Here is a 19,881-nt window from a genome sequence, read left to right as displayed (position 1 = left end):
AACATTTTACAATGAAACAAACAGAATCTAAATCTCATCATGTATATTGTTAAATGTATTATAAATATATGATTACTTAACTCTCAAATTATGAGAGTGAGAAGTGAGATTAATTTTATTCACTCAAATCTATACCAAACATTCTATCAAACACCTTAAGCTCATCTTATAATCTTATCAATAGGTTGACATTAAGTAGATCACTACTAACTTGGTTTGAATAAATGAAAGATATAATTTAAAACTTCGCCTTTTGTTACAGAGAATCCAAAAGAATATAGCAAAGAAATGAAGATTATTTCACATATCATTGACACTGGAGGAAACTTGGTGGTGCCAATCAAAAAATATTTTGGCTATCTAAGTCGCTACAATAGCAACATCGAGAATCTCAGAGATCAATTTCAGAAGCTGGGTGACAAGAGAGATGGGGTTCAATCAAAAATTGGTGAAGCAAAACAGAACGAAGAGGCAATTGCACCTGAGGTTGAGAGCTGGATGGAAAAGTTTGACAACATCAGTCAAGGTCTGCAAATATTCCTTGAACAAGATGTCAAAGAAAATACAATGGGATTGTGTCCTAATCTAAAAACACGTTATTCCTTGAGTAGGAAAGCTAAGAAGAAGGCTCTGGAAATTGATGGGGTTTTAAGGGATGGACAATTCGCTAAAATTTCCTATCCTTCACCTCCTCCTCCTCCTCCTCCTCCTCCTCCACAGGTCATAGAAACTTCATCCAAGAAAGGTTTTAAGGTTTTTGAATCAAGAATACCTATCATGAAAGAAGTTTTAACTGCTTTCAGAGATGACAAGATCAACATGATTGGCATATGCGGAATGGAGGGGATTGGAAAGACAACAATGGCAAAAGAGTTAGCAAAAAGAGCAAAAGATGATAACCTATTTGATGAAGTTATGATGGCAGTAGTGTCCCATAAAAAAGACTTAAGCAAGATTCAAGGTCAAATTGCAGATATGCTAGGTCTGGAACTTGAAAGAGAGAGTGTAATTGGAAGCGCAGAGCAGATATATTCAAGACTAATGGTTAGTAGTAAGAGTGTCCTTGTAATATTTGATGATGTTTGGGAAGAAGTTAATCCAAAGGATGTAGGAATTCCTTATGAAGGTGAACTCAATAATTACTCTTTAACTTTTTTTCCATGGATAAGTAGAAGAGTTTTGCAAAATGGAAATAAAAGAAAAAGAGGGGGGGGGGGGTGGTGGATGCAAATACCCCTTATGCTGTTTCCAATTCTTGAAGTGATAGGTTAATAATCTGTAATGAGTCCATAATAGTGATGCCTTCAAATTTTATGGGAAACAAAATGTGATTATCCTATTTACTATGATGTTGAAATAAACCTTAATGGAGCAAAGTAGACATAAACTAGTTTATTGCTTTCTGTTCCTAAAATATTACCAATGAGAAAGTGTTATATTTGCTTCTTTGTTATATTTTTCTTATGGTGTTCTGGGGTTCTTGGAGTGTGGGGATGTGAAGGGAAGGAATTACCTGGATGTTAAAAGGCCTTCCTTTTACTAGGTTTTATGTCTTTTTAAAAAAAAAATATACATTAGCTTTCTTACAGAAAATTTATGTGCTGACTATTTTTGGAATTTCTCTTTCATCTAAGTGTATCCTCATCCAATAATTAATCAATCAACTTTGCCTTGCTATGTGTTTGTGCAGATGTTTGCAGATCTAAGATGTTCCCCATCATGCTCACGTGCTGGAATTCATGGTACTGTAGCTTTATGTCCTCCAGATTGTTTTCAATACAAAGGAACGCTGGATGTCTTCTACAAAATTGTAAGACAGGTTAGTTGATTTGTCCTATTGAGTATGGAGTTAACGATATATATTGTTAGGCAGAAATGATCTTTATGCTGCATGCTAAAGTGCATTAAGGTTTGTATTTCTCCTAAATGCTTGATGGAGATATGTTTTACTTGTGTGTGTGTATATATATATATATATATCATGTACTGGGCAACTGCTAGATTTATGTTGACAGACGTTGAGAAGTTAAAACTTGCAGGAACTTAATATTGTTCTGAAGTGATGTAAAACACATTTAATTTATGTTTCAGAATGTAATAGGTTTTGGGTGTGTTTAGATACCGCTTATTTTGCTGAAACTGAAAACTTATTACTGAAAATATTGTAAATAAAGGTAAAAGTTAGTTGAAATAGTACAGTGGGACCCATGAATAATACCAAAAAATGTATGAACAATCCTGTAGGACCCATCATTTTTTCAGAAAAACGCAAAATATTTTCATCCCCAATGCAATCCAAACGTACATTTTATCTGCTATTTTAAGTATTATTTTTGTGTTCACCACACATTACAAATATGATGGATTAATGGGAGAGTATTTTTTACAGGAAGGATTTGCCAGGCTATGGAGAGGCACAAATGCAGGTTTAGCACTTGCTGTACCAACAGTAAGTTCCTCATTTTATGCATAGCTTTTTTTATTTTTTTTTGGGGGTGTTTTTGTTTTGGGGGGGGGGGGGGGGGTTAAGTGTAATGCTAAAGTAAATCCATAGTGTAATGGGCACAACCAATTATGATCATTCCTGTTTGAGCGTTCTGGGCATGAAGGTGTGAATTAGTTTTCTTCAATGTTCTAGTACTAAATCAAAAAGAAAAAATATAAGCAAATAGGACATGAGTTAGAAATTAGACAACCATGTTGTCCATTGATCTTGTTTCTCTTGATACTGCAGCCTTGAAAATTTTTTCTTATTGTGATTGAATGAACTACTTCTAACAAAAGACACTATTCTCCAACCACTACTATATCTGGCTTTAGGAAGTTTTTCTGTTCATAATAGTAATTGTAACTCTCGAACTTTAAATTTGCTTGGAACAGGGATGGAGGGATGAAGGGTCTATTTACTGGAGTCGGTCCTCGTGTTGGTCGTGCAGGCCCTTCAGTTGGGATTGTGGTTTCATTTTATGAAGTTGTAAAATATGTTCTACATCAACACTATGCAACTTCGTAATATAGGCGGGAAATGTTATTTTTATCCAGTTTTGACTTTTTCACTGCTAGCCCTCTTTGTGGAAGTCCTCGAAGCAATTTTGGTAACTTGGCGAGAGAGCGACTTGACCAGAAAGCATAGAAGTTTTTGTTCTGTGGATATCATAGTATGCAAATAATAACATGCAGTCTTGATTCTTGTCCATGGTAGATCCTCTTCTACAGGCCTTGAAAGGCAGAAATGAACTTCTCACCACACTGTTTTGGTTCTTAGTTTGTAATTTGTAGCTCGGTTTGAGCAGAAATTTTGTAACATTTGGGTTTTATTGCCCATTCAATTTTTTTTCTCTGAGATTATCTCAGTTTGCTAATACCAATCTCTTTCATACTAGTGGTTGGATTTAAAAAAAAAAAATACATATCTGGTTCTGCTACACTGTTTGGATGTAGAATCATCCACATCCCCATAATTGAAAATCCCATCATTTATAAATTTTCATGTTGAACGGACTGATGTTGAAGAATCAGCAGATGNGGGGTGTAAGGGATTGCATTTTCAGAATTTGTTGTGTACAAAACTTCTGATATCATTTTTACTTTCTTCCTTGATATCCAGGTGGGAATCTACCTACCTTGCTATGACATTTTCCAAAATTGGTTCGAGGAACTTGCTTCCCAGAATGTTCCAACTTTGACTCCATATGCCCCTTTAGTTGCAGGCGCATTGGCACGCTCCTTAGCTTGTGCAACTTGTTATCCTATTGAACTTGCTAGAACTCGCATGCAGGTAATTTTAAACTTTGGTATTTTCATTCTATAGTCTCATCTGTGAAGTTTGGACATTACAAAAGTTCATAGGGATGATGTTTTTCTTGATTTGTAATTATTAAAAGCTGAAGGACCGTGTGGATATTTATTAGACATGGACATAGCTTGGTCATAAAAGATTGCTGTCAAACATTCCTGTATATAGCAAGATGTGTGCCTTATATTTCTATCTTTATGCATGCAGTGGACGCAATGACATGCTGATATATCATGTTATAGGGGTACAATAAATTATGTATGTAATTAATAATAAAACCATTGGGGTAACTTTTGTGAATCCATTAGAGATATGGATTACAATTCTGTGTTGATAGACCATGTCAGAGCTGCCTTTTCTGTTTAATCCATTTCTTGTGTCTATTGCAGTACATTCTATATGTCCTGTGTGTTTATTGTTTAGGGCCACATGTGTTTCTCATAAGTCATATCTACGTAGTTGATAGTCTCTGGTTTCTGATTATGTGTTCCGCATTTGTTAGAATTCTTTGCAAACATGATAAATTCCATTTGTTTGTGGAATACGCTCTTGAGAATATTTTATATCGGTCTGGCTCCCAGCTTGCTTTCGTGGCGGCTTCTTATCTTTTCACTTTCCTGTCTTGATAATAGGCATTTAAGGTTACCCAAACTGGTATGAAGCCTCCTGGAGTCTGGAAGACTCTTCTTGGGGTCATCTCTCACGTCAATGGCACTGGTGTTCAAAACAATTGTAAGTATACTTTTCTTGTGATAATGGCACTGGGCTTGGCATGATCGCAAAGCTTCTGGTCACATGATATAATTATTTTTACTGCTTTTTCTCTGGTATTCCAATTCTATTTTGTGGCCAAAGGACTGTATTTGTTGAAGTAGATTTTGGAAAAGCTAATTTCGATTACCATCTGCTAGGTGTTGTCTTGTGCAAAGTTTTCCATTAACACTAGAAATCTGGGACATGGGGCTTGTTTGTGGAACTTCTGAAGTTTTAAACTGGAATTTCCGATTTAAATGTTGGAGGTCTAGGCTTCAATTTAAGGCTATGGTTGGAAAATGAACTAGTTGCTATCACCAAACTATTAGATTCTTTTGGATGCTTTAAGAAACTGGCAGTTTCCATAAATAATGTTCTTTCATTATAGCAGTTCTAAGGAAAAATAAATCACCCTCAAAAAGAGGAAGAGGAAAGAAAGGATTGTACTTATTATGCACCTTTGTTTTCATTTTGGCAGTACCATACACGATGATTTGCTGTTTTAGCATTTTACCTGTAAGGATGTTGTAATTCATTTTCAGTTGTAATTGACATGCTCTTGTCTGCTACAGTTCAAGGTTATCGTGTTCTTTGGACTGGCATGGGAGCACAGCTTGCTCGTGATGTTCCGTTCTCTGCAATCTGTTGGTCAACTCTTGAACCGGTTAGATCTTATTCTTCAAACCGTTTTATGCATATTTCTGCTTTGTGTATATGTTTTGATTATTAGCTCTGTTCTCTTTCTGTATAGATTAGGAGAAAACTCCTTGGTCTGGTGGGGGATGAAGCCAATGCAGTCAGTGTCCTTGGGGCAAATTTTTCTGCCGGTTTTGTTGCAGGAAGTCTTGCAGCTGCTGCCACATGTCCTCTAGATGTTGCAAAAACTCGAAGGCAGATAGAGGTATTTTCCCCCTTTTTCTTTTTAAAATGAAACTTATGCTTTGTTTGATTATGGGGGATATAGACTTACATTAATTTCTGCTTTAATATTATCTTGAAGTCTTAGAGGTTGATTTGGTGTGCTTCTTCTTTTGATAGATACTTTTTTCTTAGATGACTGAGAAAATGTGAATTTTTCATAGAGCAAAATAAATGAGGAAAATTTCAAAACTTGGTTGAGGATGGAAATGGTGGATTGTTTATATGATTTGTTGAATCATAGCATAAAGTTTTGAATTGCCAATGCTGTCATGGCACAATTTTGGGGTGGGATGGGGTCTTGCGTTCTATTCATGCACTATTAATATATTTTAGTAAGGATTTTAAAATACAGTTTTCATATAAGATACAGATAGTTAGTTTAACATTATACCATATTCACTCAGATATCTTATGAGTAACTCTGTCTTTAATTCTTTTGTGAATTATTCAGACAGATCCAGTCAGGCAATTGAGCATGACAACAAGGAAAACACTTCTGGAGATTTGGAGGTACATCTCTACTTTATTTAATTATGCACTAATTTGTTTAATATATATATGTGTGTATGTTTTCCTACTATCTGTTAGCTTTAGCTCGAGATTTTTGTGTTTTTCATGTCCAGAGTGTTCATCATCATGAACACGATGTTCATTTTTTTCAATAAAAGTTTTATTACCTATCAAAAAAAAGTGTGTGAGACTGGATGAGACAGGAAGTTAAAAAAGGTTCACCCATTGATAAACTTCAACAATTTGTAATGTTGAAAAATGCTTCTAGGTTTTCTGTAGTTTAAGTGTAATGCTAAAGTAAATCCATAGTGTAATATGATGTTGAAGAATCAGCAGATGAGTTGTGGTTAGGTTTTTGCTATAATTTTTGTAGAAATGTTAAAATGATTGGAAATTGTTAATCTTGAAGTTTGCTTGATGATTAAGATTTAAGAGTTATGGTGTGGACGTTATAAGTTAAAAATTATATCGTATATATAAAAAAAAAAAAATTTAGTAGTAAAAAATTACAAATAGTCCCCATAATACATGTTCATTCTTAGGGGTAAGAGTCATTAGACCTTATTACTGTTGAAAATTTTCAATTGAATTTGGGTTGGTCCTATTTGTTTGGGTACCTTTTTCCTTTTCCCATATGTGGAGCCATTCAAACATATGACTTTATTACATTATGCATTTATCCTCACATGCATAGGTCCAACCTTTCAATATAGTTTGAAATTTACAAATAGGGGCAAGACCTTATTAATTAGTTCTGAAATTTACAAATACAAGTTGCTTTCTTCATTCTTAGAAATATGACCATATTACTTCTGAAAATTTCGTAAATCTGAATTTGGGGTTGGTCCTATTCATGGACTATTGTTTATTTACTTCTTTTTTTTTCCCTTGTGTTACCATTCAAACATAGTAGTCTTTAAATCTTTATTACATTATACTCACATATATAGGTCCATCAACCTCTCAATCAGCAGAAATAAACAAATCCAAAATTATGGATATGGGGTAGTTTCTAATACTGTAATAGGTTTTAAAGTAATTGAGGCTATTTTTGTTTTTGTTTTTTTTTTTTTTTTCCTTTCCAATAAAGGATGATAATATACAAATGTTGAATAATTTGGTTGACAATAAATATATTTTCCTCAAATGACTAAACTTACAGAAACCATATCTTTTATATTGATAGAAAAAGAACATACATATAATCAAAAACAGGATTATTACAATGAGTTCCATAGAAGGAACACCATGTTTAATTGTTTCCTTAAACGAAGAAGGATTGTAAATCGTAGAGTTTCTTGGAGAGAATATGCAGAGGCTATGAACTATGAAGTGGTCAATTAAAAAGAACAAGATGTCAGCATGTTGGTCCATGTTTGTTCTTGATAGTAACCAGGAACCAATCTTATTGACATCTTTACAAATTAGAGGTCCTCATGTCTCCTAGTGGATGGACCAGAATTGCTGTGTGAAGCAAGGTCATGCCCAATAGCCAATTATGAAAGTCTAGTCATGTAAGCTAATTGTAGCGTGTCTAAGATGGTTAGGAGAGAATGATATTTTCAATTTTTTTTTTACATGTGGGATCCATGAATGGTTAAAATATATAGTAGCATAATTATAAGCCTAGAGGAAGAGATGCGGATAGTGATAGGTTTGTGAATTTGAGGTGTTATTCTTTCATAGATTAATATTATTGAGTTGTGGCTTCTTTGATTCCTATTCTTTTTTGTTGATATTAGAAATATTAGTTTAAGTTCAATTCAATGCATATTGTAATGTGTTATACAAGTATTTATATTGCACATCTTAGAGTTAATCTTTAATTAGCTTAGGGTTAATCTTTATATATAACTGCATAGTCTGCATCCTTGGCAAGATTCGAACAACATTATACCATATTCGCTTAGATATCTTATGAGTAACTCTATCTTTTCCATTCTTTTATGAATTATTCATAAGGATCCAGTCAGGCAATTGAGCATGACAACAAGGAAAACACTTCTGGAGATTTGGAGGTATATCTCTACTTTATTTAATTATGCACTAATTTTTTTAATATATATATGTGTGTGTTTTTCTAAATTCTGTTAGCTTTAGCTCTTGAGATTTTTGTATTTTTTCATGTCTAGAGTGTTCATCATCATGAATGTGATGTTCATTTTTTTCAATAGAAGTTTTATTACCTATCGGCTATCATATCACCAAAAAAAAAAAAAAAGTGTGTGTGTGACTGGATGAGACAGGAAGTTAAAAAAGGTTCACCCATTGAAAAACTTCAACAATTTGTAATGTTGAAAAATGCTTCTAGGTTTTCTGTAGTTTGTGTAATGCTAAAGCAAATCCGTAGTGTAATGGGCACAACCAATTTTATGATCATTCCTGCTTGATTGTTCTGGGCATGAAGGTGTGAATTATTTTTCTTCAATGTTCTAGTACTGGATCAAAAAGAAAAAAGATAAGCAAATAGAACATGAGATAGAAATTAGACAATCATGTTGTCCATTGATCTTGTTTCTCTTGATACTGCAGTCTTAAAAATTTTCTTATTGTGATTGAATGAACTACTTTTAGCAAAAGACACTATTCTCCAACCATTACCTATATCTGGCTTTAGGATATTTTTCTGTTGGTGATAGTAATTGTAACTCTTGAACTTTAAATTTGCTTGGAACAGGGATGGAGGGATGAAGGGTCTATTTACTGGAGTCGGTCCTCGAGTTGGTCGTGCAGGCCCTTCAGTTGTGATTGTGGCTTCATTTTATGAAATTGTAAAATGTGTTCTACATCAACTTCGTAATATTGACCGGAGACGCTTTTTTATCCAGTTTTGACTTTTTCACTTCTAGTCTTCTCTGTGGAAGTCCTCGAAGCAATTTTGGTAACTTGGCAAGAGAGTGACTTGAAGCTTTTGTTCTGTGGATATCATAGTATGCAAATAATAATATGCAGCTAAAGGGGATTGGTTTAGTTGGTAAGGCTCGAACGCTTCGCCCTGACCCTGGTATGAGTAACCTCTCTCACCTAAGCTTTTTTTTACCAAAAAAATAAAAAATAATAATATGCAGTAATCATTCTTGTCCGTGGTAGATACTCGTCTACAGGCCTTGAAAGGCAGAAATGAACTTCTCACCACACGGTTTTGGTTCTTAGTTTGTAATTTGTAGCTCGGTTAGAGTAGAAATTTTGTAAAATGTGGGTTTTATTCCCCATTCAATGTTTTTTTTTTTTTTTTTTTTTTTTTTTTTTTTTTCTGATATTATCTCAGTTTGCTAATACCAGTCTCTTTCATACTCGTTGTTGGATCTTAAAACAATACGTATCTAGTTCTGTTACACTCTGTTTGGATGAGACTCATCCTCATCCCCATAGTTGAAAATCCTACCATTTATAAATTTCCATGTTGAAACGATTGATGTTGGCAGATGAGTTGCAGTTAGGGGTTTGCTATAATATTTGTAGAAATGTTAAAATGATTGGGAATTGTTAATCTTGAAATTGCTTGATGATTAACATTTAAGAGTTATGAAGTGGACGTCATAAGGTAAAATTAAATCGTATATATAAAAAAGTTAGTAGTAAATACATTCTCTTCATTTTATTTATTTATTAATACATGTTCAAGATAACAATTTTATTCTTTAACCCTAACTTTGCACTTTGAGCACTGGAATCAGCATGGTCCCTTACACAGAAAATCACTTGTGTTCTCTAACATGTGGAAGTCAGAACAAATTTCATCTTCTTCGCAACTACACAGCACACAAACAAACAAACAAAAACAACCAGGTTGCTGAGGGTGGCCCTTGTTTAAGCAAAATGAATTAGACCAAAATTTTGGGTGCTTTTAACTTTAAGAGCCAAAGCTATTTTCTTGCTTTCCGAAAAACTAATACATATTCTGACTTTGTCCATGGCACCCGAAAATTTTCTAGATAAATATAATCTTTCAATTTATAAAGAAACTACAAAATGCAAAATACAAACAAAAATTAAAAAAATAAATAGATAAATAACACCCACAGCACAATGAACAAAGATATTATCATTTCAGTATATAATTAAGTATATAGGGCACTTTCCAAATGAAGCCTTTTCGTCCCATTTCGGCCCCGAGTTTATAAAGACCACCAAAAAAAAAAAAAAAAACTCATTCACCTAAAACTTAACATTTAACAACAAAAGGTAAAGTACATTCAGCATTAAACATCATTGCTATTGTGCCATTAATGATCAAATATAAACTTCTACGGTGATGATGAGGCGTCGAGAGAGTGGAATTAGTGGATGATGTATGTGAGTACCAAAGCCAAAACCATTAGAGCACACGCTATTCCTTGATCTATTGAGGTCCCTGCAAACATATATAGATGATCAAATGTCATTATTATCATCATCATCATCATTGTAAAACAAAATTAACCTAGAAGATATTGACCAAAGAAGAGTGAGTGAAAGAGATTTTAATGGTAGAGTAAATGGAATCCACTCAAAAAAACTAAAAGAGAAATGAACTAGACATGGATTCAAAATGTTATAGGACCGTGGCCTGCCCTTTTCTAATGATTATTCAAGAAAGTTGAAGGATGAAAACGAAATGTTTTGGAACTAAATTGGCTGAACAATTAACTTTGCAATGCTTCTAAAAAAACGAAAAAGAACGCAAAATCAACCTTTTCTTTCTTCAAAAAATAGGATGGTAGCTAAAATTAAGGATTAGGATACTGCTATTTTTGGTTCCATGGTGATTAAATGGACCGTTTCTCGCATAGTTTTTCACAACCTTTTCTTTCTTTGCAAAATCATTGCTTTTTTGGGTATTATTTTAGTTCATTAAAGGCTCATTTTCTATATATAGGTTGTCTATTCAATGGAAAAGAGTCATATTCCTTTCCTTAAACTTCTGTTTTTCCTGGTATAACCGGCGACATTCCATTCTATTTCTCTATCTGTTGTGTAACAAGAAGAAACTTTACTAATAATAAAAAATGACATATAATAAAATATGATCTTGAAAAACATTAAAAAAAAATTATAATTTATTTTTATTTAAAAAGAGGACATATATAATTAGAAATAAAAACATCATGCTATTTTCACAAACATAATGATTGGATGATCCTTATAAGACCAAGAATTAAAGGCATTGAATGCCATGCCATGTGAAAGATTTCTGAAGAAAAGAGTCAGCCGATTTGGTCAATAATTATTTTATTCATATCCGATATATACATTTATATTTTCATTGTATTTGGACTCCAGATCTTTTCAAAAAAAGAAAAAAAAAATGTATTTGGGCTCCACATTTGTGTAAGACTTATATATTGTGAAATGAATGATGCACGTGATAACTTCTGTTTGGTAGTCATGAAAAAAGTTTAGGAAAGTATCCAAAATATTTTCAACTCTTTCCTAGAAATGAAACAGAAAATAAGAGAGGAAACGAAAAAAGAAAAGAAAGGACAACACACCATCACTTGTGGGTGCAGGAGCAGGAGAGGGAGATTGTGCCTGAGCCACTTGCAAAATGATGGCGAAAATGACAGCAACAATGGCAACCATTCCGAATGAAGCCCCTGCAACAGCCATTTCTCTCTCTCTCTCTCTCTCACTGTATATTCTTTACAAATAATTTTTCTCTTGAGAGAGAGAGAAATCAAGAGAGAAACCCCTTACCAAATACAAAGAGATGGATCAATCACTGTAGGAACTAGAAAGCAAAGGGTGGTGGTGAATGAGGTTGGGAGAGAGGAAGCGTTTTTATAGTATTGGCTTTGACAAGAGAGAGAGGGAGAGAGAGAGGGAGAGGATGTTTTATATTTTAGTTTTATGCATGAAAATAGTTTTTGAGGCAAACCGCATGTTTAGGGGATCCATACACCCATGTTACCTTTATTTGTTCTGTTTTTTTTCTTTTATCCAATTGTTTTGTGCTTTTGCTGTGTTGTATTTTAACTTTTTTATGCTTTTGCTTTGTTGTTTTTGTCCATTGTTTAAGGTAGTTACAAGCTGTGTTCGGTGGAAGGACAAACTGTTATCTGTTCTATATGGTTTTTTTTTGTTGCCAGCATGGATGCTTCTAAGCCTTCCATTTTTGTTGATTCTTCTTCTTAAAGAAGATTCTCTGGTGACTTAACCACCCTTGACAACTATTCATTAAAAAAAAAAAAAAAAAACACCCTGGGACAACTCACCAAAATTTATGAGGAACCTGTCACCAGAACATAAAAGTATATAGTTTTTAGCTGGAATTTGCATAAAGGGAATGCCTTTAAAACATGACAGATATTACAGCAACTACAAATTTTAGCAACTAAACTTTACAAATTAATTCCTCTATATATATATATATATATAACTTTACAAATTAATGTGTTAACTTTATATATATATATATATATATAAGGAGGTGTTATTGTGTTAACCTTTGAACACACACACAAAAAAAATAAAATAAATTTTATTTATTATGTTGGTTTTTTTTTATAAGATTATTTATTCAATCACATTCATTACTACATTTACCTTATAAGTCTTTTTTTATAATAATTTTGGTGTTAGTTTTAGCGTTTTCCTTCAAAAAATACAAAGAATAATAAATATATAAAATAATAAAAAAGGGTAAAAGAGTGAGTCTCTCCAAATTATCGTTGGATATGAAATTTTTTACCTATATATATATATATATAAACTTGACCTTAGCATAAGGGAGTTTTTTTTTTTTTTTTTTTTTAATTTTTTTTTTTTTTTATAAATTTTAGAAAGCATAAGGGAGTACTTAAACTCTCTAGACTATCACAGGAAAGTTCACCAATTATCAGGTTTATCTAACAAAGGATGAATGAACTATTTTGTACAAGTAAATTTTGCCCTAGATAAACTATTAGTATGATATTACACACGAGGTGTCTCTGTTCTGTACTTTGTATTTGATAAACTTAGACAAGCTGCATGAAGCCATGAACTATTTGCTATGAAAGATAAAACCAAACGTTTATATGGCCATATTTCTTATCATATACTTCAAGCCGTATGATATAATTAAGGTTTTGATTTACGATGTGGGTTATTCACAAGATCAAGCTTAGCCATTTCTTATCAGTTTTACATTGAAATAGTTTCTTGAACTCATTTGAATACTGCTAGCAATAAACACGAGACTTCTAACTCGGGTGCCTTGGTATTTGACCATTAAGCAATCACAACTCTATTCCAAATTTACAGGTTGAAGTTTCCAAATTATTCAATGATAAATGAAAATAAACTCCACTAAATTTACCTATAGACAAGAGCATATTATTTATTAACTTTTTATATACAGCAAACATTCGAAGTGGGGTTCAAGTAATAACTCACTAACTCTGATAAAGATAGAAGCATATAGCCTAAATGGTTATATACAAACAAAAGAGGCATAACCAGAAGGCTTAGCAGAGAACGGAAAACCAGCAAAACACCCTTCTCTAGGATACATAACCTAAATGACTATATATACAAACAGAACATGCATAACCAGAAGGCCTAGCCAAGAACAGAAAACCAGCAAAACACCCTTCTCAAGGATATTATTCTTGTGGAGGATTTTAAAACTAACATCTTTGCATTGAATTTGTTGCAGGTCATGTCAAGAAGAGAGAAAATGAGTATCCTCCTTGTTCTTGTAGATCTCAAACAATTGTTTAGAGTAGTGAGTTGCCAATTTTCGGCACAGCTCAACTGCATTTGGGTCATACTCTTGCAACTCCTTAGCAGATTTCTTAACATCACCCGTTGCGTCTCCGTCAGTCAGAAACTCAGCCAATCTAGAGCCCCTATACAAGAGTACAGAAATTTCAGAAATATATAATTTTGGAAACCAGTGGAACCAATTGAGCAGTAGACTATGATTGCATAAATAATTTTGTCAAGAAATGGAAAAAGGATAGAGACATGTATTGCTTTGTTCTCACTAGAATATTAACTGAGACCAAAGAAGAGGACACATCATTAAAATACAGAAAAATCAGAAATATGATGCATTCAAAGCAGCATCCCATCTTTATTTCTCAATATTACACTCAACAATGACATTTCATCTGGTTGTAAGGCCCAGATGCTCTCAGAAATTCAAAGTTTATGACGGCAGCAATGGCACCAGCTGGATTGGTGCCCTGTTAGTGCATAGGGTAAATGCTATTGTTGCTTAGGTTTTCTACATGATCCAATTGGAAATCTCATTTGCCTAAAGCCAGAAACTCAATGCCTGGATGCAAATGCAGGAACCATACCTTGCTCCACTTGCAAAGTGAAAGAAAAGTTCAAAACCACGGGGTCTCAAAGAGTTCGTGTAAAAATACAGAGACTTTTTTATATGTTAATATAAACAAAAAGTAAAAAGTGATACAAGGGGAATCTCATTGACTCAGGTTGTTGAAGCTTCAAACTAAAGACAGGTCAGGCTAAATTGATGGAAATTTTGTCCTGTGCAGAGATTACATGGTCTGGAATGTGGTAAATTTTTTGCTTGTCCAGAATGTGAAAAATTGAAAACTAGAAGATTCAGCAATAATCCTTTTAAACCAAAAGGTTGCAGTTAAGTCCAAAATGGGAAAGTTTATTGAAAAGTGAAATGTTTTCTGCTTAAGTCAATAAAGTGAGGGATTATACTGTTCATTGCACCAGCAAGAAGAACTATTTTGTCCACTAAAGAGCTCTTCAGAAAGTTGTCCTTTGTAACACAGAAAGTTTAGAACCAGAAGATCTGCTAGAGATTCTTCATATGAATCATATACATAAAATTTAAATAAAGTGAGAATGAAGAAAGTTCATAAAAGAAAATAAGATGACCATAAACCATATCAGCAATTTGCATTTAATTAGAGTATGATGCCATTATTAAATAGAGCTCTGTTTTTTTTTTTGAATGACCTACATCAGATTGCCTACAGATAAAAAAACAAACCCAATTTCAGTAGAACAAAGAGAATGTAAGATAATTCAGTGCATTCTACTAATGAAGATAAATATGAGCGTAATGTGTTGGCAATAAGTATGCACAAACCAACCAGAAATGCTGGGCACACAATAATTTTCAAAATCTTTTTCACAACTTCTTATGTGGCCAATTTTTATTGGAACAACTTTCACATGAGCTCACCACTAACATAACTTTTATTGACACAAATCACAACATCCCAACTCAGCAAGTTGTGAAATATTTTTTCCCTAGCCTTATTGTATAGGTCCAATGGTATAATTCCATCTAAAAGTGAGAGCAATTCAATTAATTCATAAATTATATAAAATAATTATGACTATATGCATTCAAAGGCATACCTTTCAGCATCAAACTTGCTAAAACCTCGACCATTATAGTAGAATGTCTCCTTACTAAGTTTTTCCTCAGAAGTTTGTTGTCGATATAGAGCACATACAGCCTTCATGCAAAGTTCAATATCCTTTCCGAATGCCGCAAGCATGTCTGCTTCAAACTCCCATTCTGATTTATGATCTTTGTTCCGTTGAAGTTTGGATAGGATCTCATCAAAGTCCACATTGTCATCTGATACATTTTGTGACTCACTAGAAGCATCATCAGCATGAGAAACATCAGAGCTCTCAACAATAAATCCACCCAAACTTTCACCCTCACTTTCTGACCCAGCTTCTTCTGAATCCTCATCCTCAACATCCTCCCTTGTAGGGATTCTTTGATGATATTTAGTTTCACTAGCCTGACTTAAATTGTTTCTTCCTGCCCCACCTTTTCCTTCAAATTTTCTCAAAGTCACCAGACGCCGCCTTGGAGGTGTTATAATATCCATCACATTGTTGCCCACAGAAATAGTATCAGTCACTGAGCAGTCATTCAAATCAGAACCTACTATCTCAGGAAGTTTTTCCTGAAGATGCATCCACTTGAGTTTAGAGATAGGAACATTATCATCATCACTCTCTGTGTCACTGTTAACAACATTAGAAGCTCGTTTTCTTTTGGGTGTCGGAAAAATTAAAATATTCTCCTCCCGAGCATCCATATCTTCCACGTCATTCTGATCATAATGTGTCTGTTTCACACTATTTTGAGAAAAATTTTCTTTTTCACTACCCACACATCCTCCTAATATGCAATCCTCTAAAACTTGAACCTCTCTGATTTTCTTAGCATGAGAAGTATCCACTTCACTGTCACTATCACTGATATCAATGATGCCAAGAGAAGCAGGCCTAGCACCACCAGGTGTGGACGGAGCCAACTTTTTGCTAGGGCTTCTCTCTTCATCAAAAGACAATTGTTTTCTAACTTGTCTAGCATATTCTAAACAGACACCTTTTTTTCCTTCCTCAATACAAACATCACGCTTACACGGCAAGTCAGTGAAAGGTGTGCCTACCAAAAAACATAAATAAAAAACAAACATTGTCAGAGACTAGCCAATTTCACTCAATCAGGCAATGTTATTACATATGTGATCATTTAAGATTTCTTTCCTCCTGACAGAAGAAAGCTTTGAAACATTATGATCATGCATTGAATTATAAACAATAGTCAAACCCAAACTCCCCACCAAAAAGAAATTCACCCCTCAAGGAAATACCAGATTACAATCACATTAAGAGACTGCATTAGATTAGAATCTTTGTTTAGATAGTTGCTTCAGAGGAGAAGACCATAATAAAATTTGATAATTGCGTGCAGAGAAGTCATAAACATGCTGCTAAAGTAGCTCATAGGTCCAATCCTTAGGAGTGCATAATTTTTTTTTTTTTTTTTGATAAGTAACGGAAAATATATATTAAAGAAGAACACAGCCCCGTATATAGGAAATGTACTAGACAAGCAAAAACATCAAGAAACCAAATTACAATGATCAAACAAAACAGAAAAACAAGAAAAAGCTGGTATAACTAGACACCATTCGAGAAGAGTAAAAAAGAAAAAAGACTTAAACTCGAGAATGGACCGTTCGTGACCCTCAAAGCTTTTGGCATTCTGTTCCTGCCAGATACACCACACCAAACAATGCGGCACCATCCTCCATATAACTACATTACAATGACACCTGAAGTTACACGACCAACAATCCAACAAATCCACTACCCTTTGCGGCATCACCCAATAAATACCAAACAAGCAAAAGACCATACTCCACATCTCATAAGCCAAAGGACAGTGAAGGAGGAGATGATCTACAGATTCCCCACACCTTTTGTACATAAAACTCCACATCTCAGTGCATAATTATTAATTATTTATTTCAAAATTAAAAAAGAAGTAACAATCTGCAGCTAATCTCACTGTTTACATACAACTTAAGCAGAGACAATTGATTAAATCATTGGCTCACCTAGTCTAATTATCAACTTCAATACAGTTCAAATCAATTAAATGTCCCAAAGGTGCAAAATTGGTAATGAGATACTTGTGCACTAACATATTTCCTCAAACAGTCGATCATTTTATTTAGTGTTATTACTATCATTATGTCTTTGTGGGGAGGGGAGTAAATGGCAAACGCAATCTATTTGTTAACAAAAAGGTAAAACCTAACCTCCTAAAGCTTGCATTTTTAAGAAAAGAAAACACAAATATTTTATGTCCTGTAATTTAGTACCTGCTGCTTGCAGATCAACGGTTCCTTTAATGGGGGAATGACAAAAAGTAGAGCCGAAATCCACCAAACTCTCAACTTTTGCATTGTTTTGCATATCGTCCAAGTCGGTTCCATCATGCGATCCATCTCTAGGCCTAATCCCTTCAATTTTTGTCCCTCCCATCAATGGCTGTTCTGCATAACTCACAGATGAATTTTCATCCAACCGTAAAACCTGTGACTCCAACTCCTTAAACCTTTGCTTCCAAACTTTAACCTCACTCTCAGCCTTTTTCTTCTCACATTCCAAAACCTTGTTCTCAATCAAAAGCTGAACGACCTTATCTTCCTCTTCATTCTCCTCCGTCAAATCAACAATCTTTTCCACATCCCTCTCTCTTCTACTACCATCCTTCATTTCACCTTCAACACCATCAACATGCTCTTTAGTTTCATCATTCTTTCTCTTCAACACCTTAAGTTCTTCTTCAATTGCAAGCTTGTCAACCTCCATTGCCCTAAATTTGCCCTCAAGCACTTCATACTCGCTCTTCTTCTTTTGAATATCCAATTCCAACTCAACACACCTTGCTTCGGCTTTCTTACTCCTCTCTTCCAATTCACCACATTGACAATCTACCAACTCATTCTTAAAAACAATCTCACATTTGGTGTCATCCTCATTTTTCGCTTTTCCCAAATCCATCTCCATATTTACTCTCAAAATAACCTAAACCAAAAGCACCACTCAAGTCGCCATATCTAACAAATGATCAACTTTTTAAAACTATCTCATCACGTCACATTTAAAAATACCTGCATTCGAAAAAGTAATTAAAAAGGCTACAACTTGAAAGACTAAGTAAGAAAATAACTTATCTTGCAATAAATAAAAAAAAACCCAACTTGACCCAACAATATAATTCGAGGAGGGAAAATAGAAAACACCCAGCAAGCAAAAAATTTCCCTAGTATAGTTAAACTCCTTTTCTTTTCTTCTAAACCCCATTTGGGAAAGAAGAGCACCAGTCAATTATTTTCTTTTTCTCTTTCTTTTTCTTTTTCTTAGTTTCCTTAGCAAACAAGCATAACCCTTATAAGGAAAAGGAAAAACAAGAAGAAGACAACCTCGATTATTAACAAACTATACTGAAAGACAAGCGAAACTGTACTTATAATAAAACAAAGCAACATTAAAAAATTGAAAAAACAAAAACCAAAGAGAAGAGAAGAGGAAGAATTGGAATGGAAAGTGCAAACACATTTAAAGGAGTAGTATTGGGAATAGAAAGACTTACGATTCGAAGAGAGAGTCCTCTGCCTTTGTGGGGTTTTGAGTTTGCTCTAACTTCCAAGCTTTCGTGAAGTGTATGAAAGAAGGAATGGAATGGGAACAGGAAGAGTATTATTCCAATACTCAATACATAAGGTAATTGACGTATGTGCTTGCCCTTATATAAAGCCCACGTTTCACTTCAATTCCAATTTATTGTAAAGTAACCGACGTATGGCTTTAGGGACAGTTGCTTTAGGTTTTCCTATTTAAGTGGTAAGGAGGAGAATCTAAATAACAACCCCAAACTTTTATGGTAATTTGTGTTTATGTGTTGAATTTGGGTCCGTTTGGATTGAACTTATTGTTGCTGAAACTGAAAACTGAAAACTGAAAACTGAAAATACTGTAGCAAAATAATTTTTAAATATGTAAATAGTACCGTGGGACCCATTTTTAATATTTTTTAGTGCGTAAACAGTGCCAAACAGTGCATAAACAGTGTTTTTTGTCTCCTGAACAGTAAAATCATGTGATTTTACTGTTCACTTTCTGGGAAAAAAAAAAAAGAAAGCAAAACGCAAAACGTGGACTCAGCAAACGCTGAGTCCAAACGGCCTCTATATGTCATGTTAACTAATGATAATCCGATTATATGAGTCAATATTAACTCGATATATTTATTAAACGAGTCAGTCATGTCAACCATTTTATCAGATTTTATCAAAATAAAAAAAAATTATGAAAAAACAAACAAATAAATATTTTGAATATAAAATTTAGAATTAATGAGTAATTGCATCACATATAATTATTCAAAACTAAAGCATATCTCAATATCACAAATAATCAATCACAAATGTCAAAAAAAATAAATTACAACAACTAATAAGTTTATATAATTAGGGTTTGAAGGGTACATTGGTAAAATATCATTCAATTAAACAAGACTAATGAGTTCTATATATTGAATACTAATCCAACCCGTTTATTAAACGGATCCGTCGTGTTCACCCGAATATGACATGAACTTATTAAACATCAACCTAATCTGC

General features: G+C 33.8%; 3 protein-coding genes across 3 annotated transcripts; 2 read left to right on the top strand and 1 right to left on the bottom strand.

Moving 5' to 3' along the window:
• Positions 1–288: 288 nt before the first annotated feature.
• On the top strand, positions 289–1,524 carry LOC112039720 (probable disease resistance protein At1g61190). Its single transcript, XM_065770191.1, has 2 exons — positions 289–1,126; positions 1,487–1,524. Exons 1-2 carry the CDS (start codon positions 289–291, stop codon positions 1,522–1,524), a joined length of 876 nt encoding a protein of 291 aa, XP_065626263.1.
• A 149-nt stretch (positions 1,525–1,673) lies between these two features.
• Positions 1,674–8,905, top strand: LOC112020212 (mitochondrial carrier protein MTM1). Its single transcript, XM_065770210.1, has 8 exons — positions 1,674–1,819; positions 2,390–2,449; positions 3,608–3,778; positions 4,429–4,528; positions 5,122–5,213; positions 5,301–5,450; positions 5,922–5,980; positions 8,658–8,905. The coding sequence occupies exons 1-8, from the start codon at positions 1,691–1,693 to the stop codon at positions 8,812–8,814; spliced, it is 918 nt and encodes a 305-aa protein (XP_065626282.1). The 5' UTR covers positions 1,674–1,690; the 3' UTR covers positions 8,815–8,905.
• Positions 8,906–13,254: 4,349 nt separating this feature from the next.
• On the bottom strand, positions 13,255–18,997 carry LOC112020198 (uncharacterized). The gene is made up of 4 exons (XM_024052755.2): positions 18,852–18,997; positions 17,575–18,369; positions 15,296–16,349; positions 13,255–13,791 (listed from the first exon to the last, which is right to left on the bottom strand). Exons 2-4 carry the CDS (start codon positions 18,263–18,265, stop codon positions 13,605–13,607), a joined length of 1,932 nt encoding a protein of 643 aa, XP_023908523.1. The 5' UTR covers positions 18,266–18,369; positions 18,852–18,997; the 3' UTR covers positions 13,255–13,604.
• Positions 18,998–19,881: the final 884 nt, after the last annotated feature.

This window comes from Quercus suber, unplaced genomic scaffold, assembly GCF_002906115.3.
Source record: "Quercus suber isolate HL8 unplaced genomic scaffold, Cork oak 2.0 scaffold_123A, whole genome shotgun sequence".
NCBI lineage: Eukaryota > Viridiplantae > Streptophyta > Magnoliopsida > Fagales > Fagaceae > Quercus > Quercus suber.
The sequence above is the reverse complement of the archived record's forward strand: the minus strand, read 5'-3'. Positions and strand labels throughout refer to the sequence as shown.

What these genes read in the sequence shown, in the direction of transcription:
- LOC112039720 (XM_065770191.1), top strand. Translation starts at nt 289, where the DNA reads ATGAAGATTATTTCACATATCATTGACACTGGAGGAAACTTGGTGGTG. An exon ending in TGTAGGAATTCCTTATGAAG is followed by an intron (nt 1,127 to 1,486) that starts GTGAACTCAATA and finishes GGGTTCTTGGAG; the next exon opens with TGTGGGGATGTGAAGGGAAG.
- LOC112020212 (XM_065770210.1), top strand. Translation starts at nt 1,691, where the DNA reads ATGTTTGCAGATCTAAGATGTTCCCCATCATGCTCACGTGCTGGAATT. An exon ending in TCTACAAAATTGTAAGACAG is followed by an intron (nt 1,820 to 2,389) that starts GTTAGTTGATTT and finishes TATTTTTTACAG; the next exon opens with GAAGGATTTGCCAGGCTATG. An exon ending in CACTGGTGTTCAAAACAATT is followed by an intron (nt 4,529 to 5,121) that starts GTAAGTATACTT and finishes TGTCTGCTACAG; the next exon opens with TTCAAGGTTATCGTGTTCTT.
- LOC112020198 (XM_024052755.2), bottom strand. Translation starts at nt 18,265, where the DNA reads ATGGAGATGGATTTGGGAAAAGCGAAAAATGAGGATGACACCAAATGT. An exon ending in CGTTGATCTGCAAGCAGCAG is followed by an intron (nt 16,350 to 17,574) that starts GTACTAAATTAC and finishes GTTTTTTGGTAG; the next exon opens with GCACACCTTTCACTGACTTG. An exon ending in AGCAAGTTTGATGCTGAAAG is followed by an intron (nt 13,792 to 15,295) that starts GTATGCCTTTGA and finishes ACTCTTGTATAG; the next exon opens with GGGCTCTAGATTGGCTGAGT.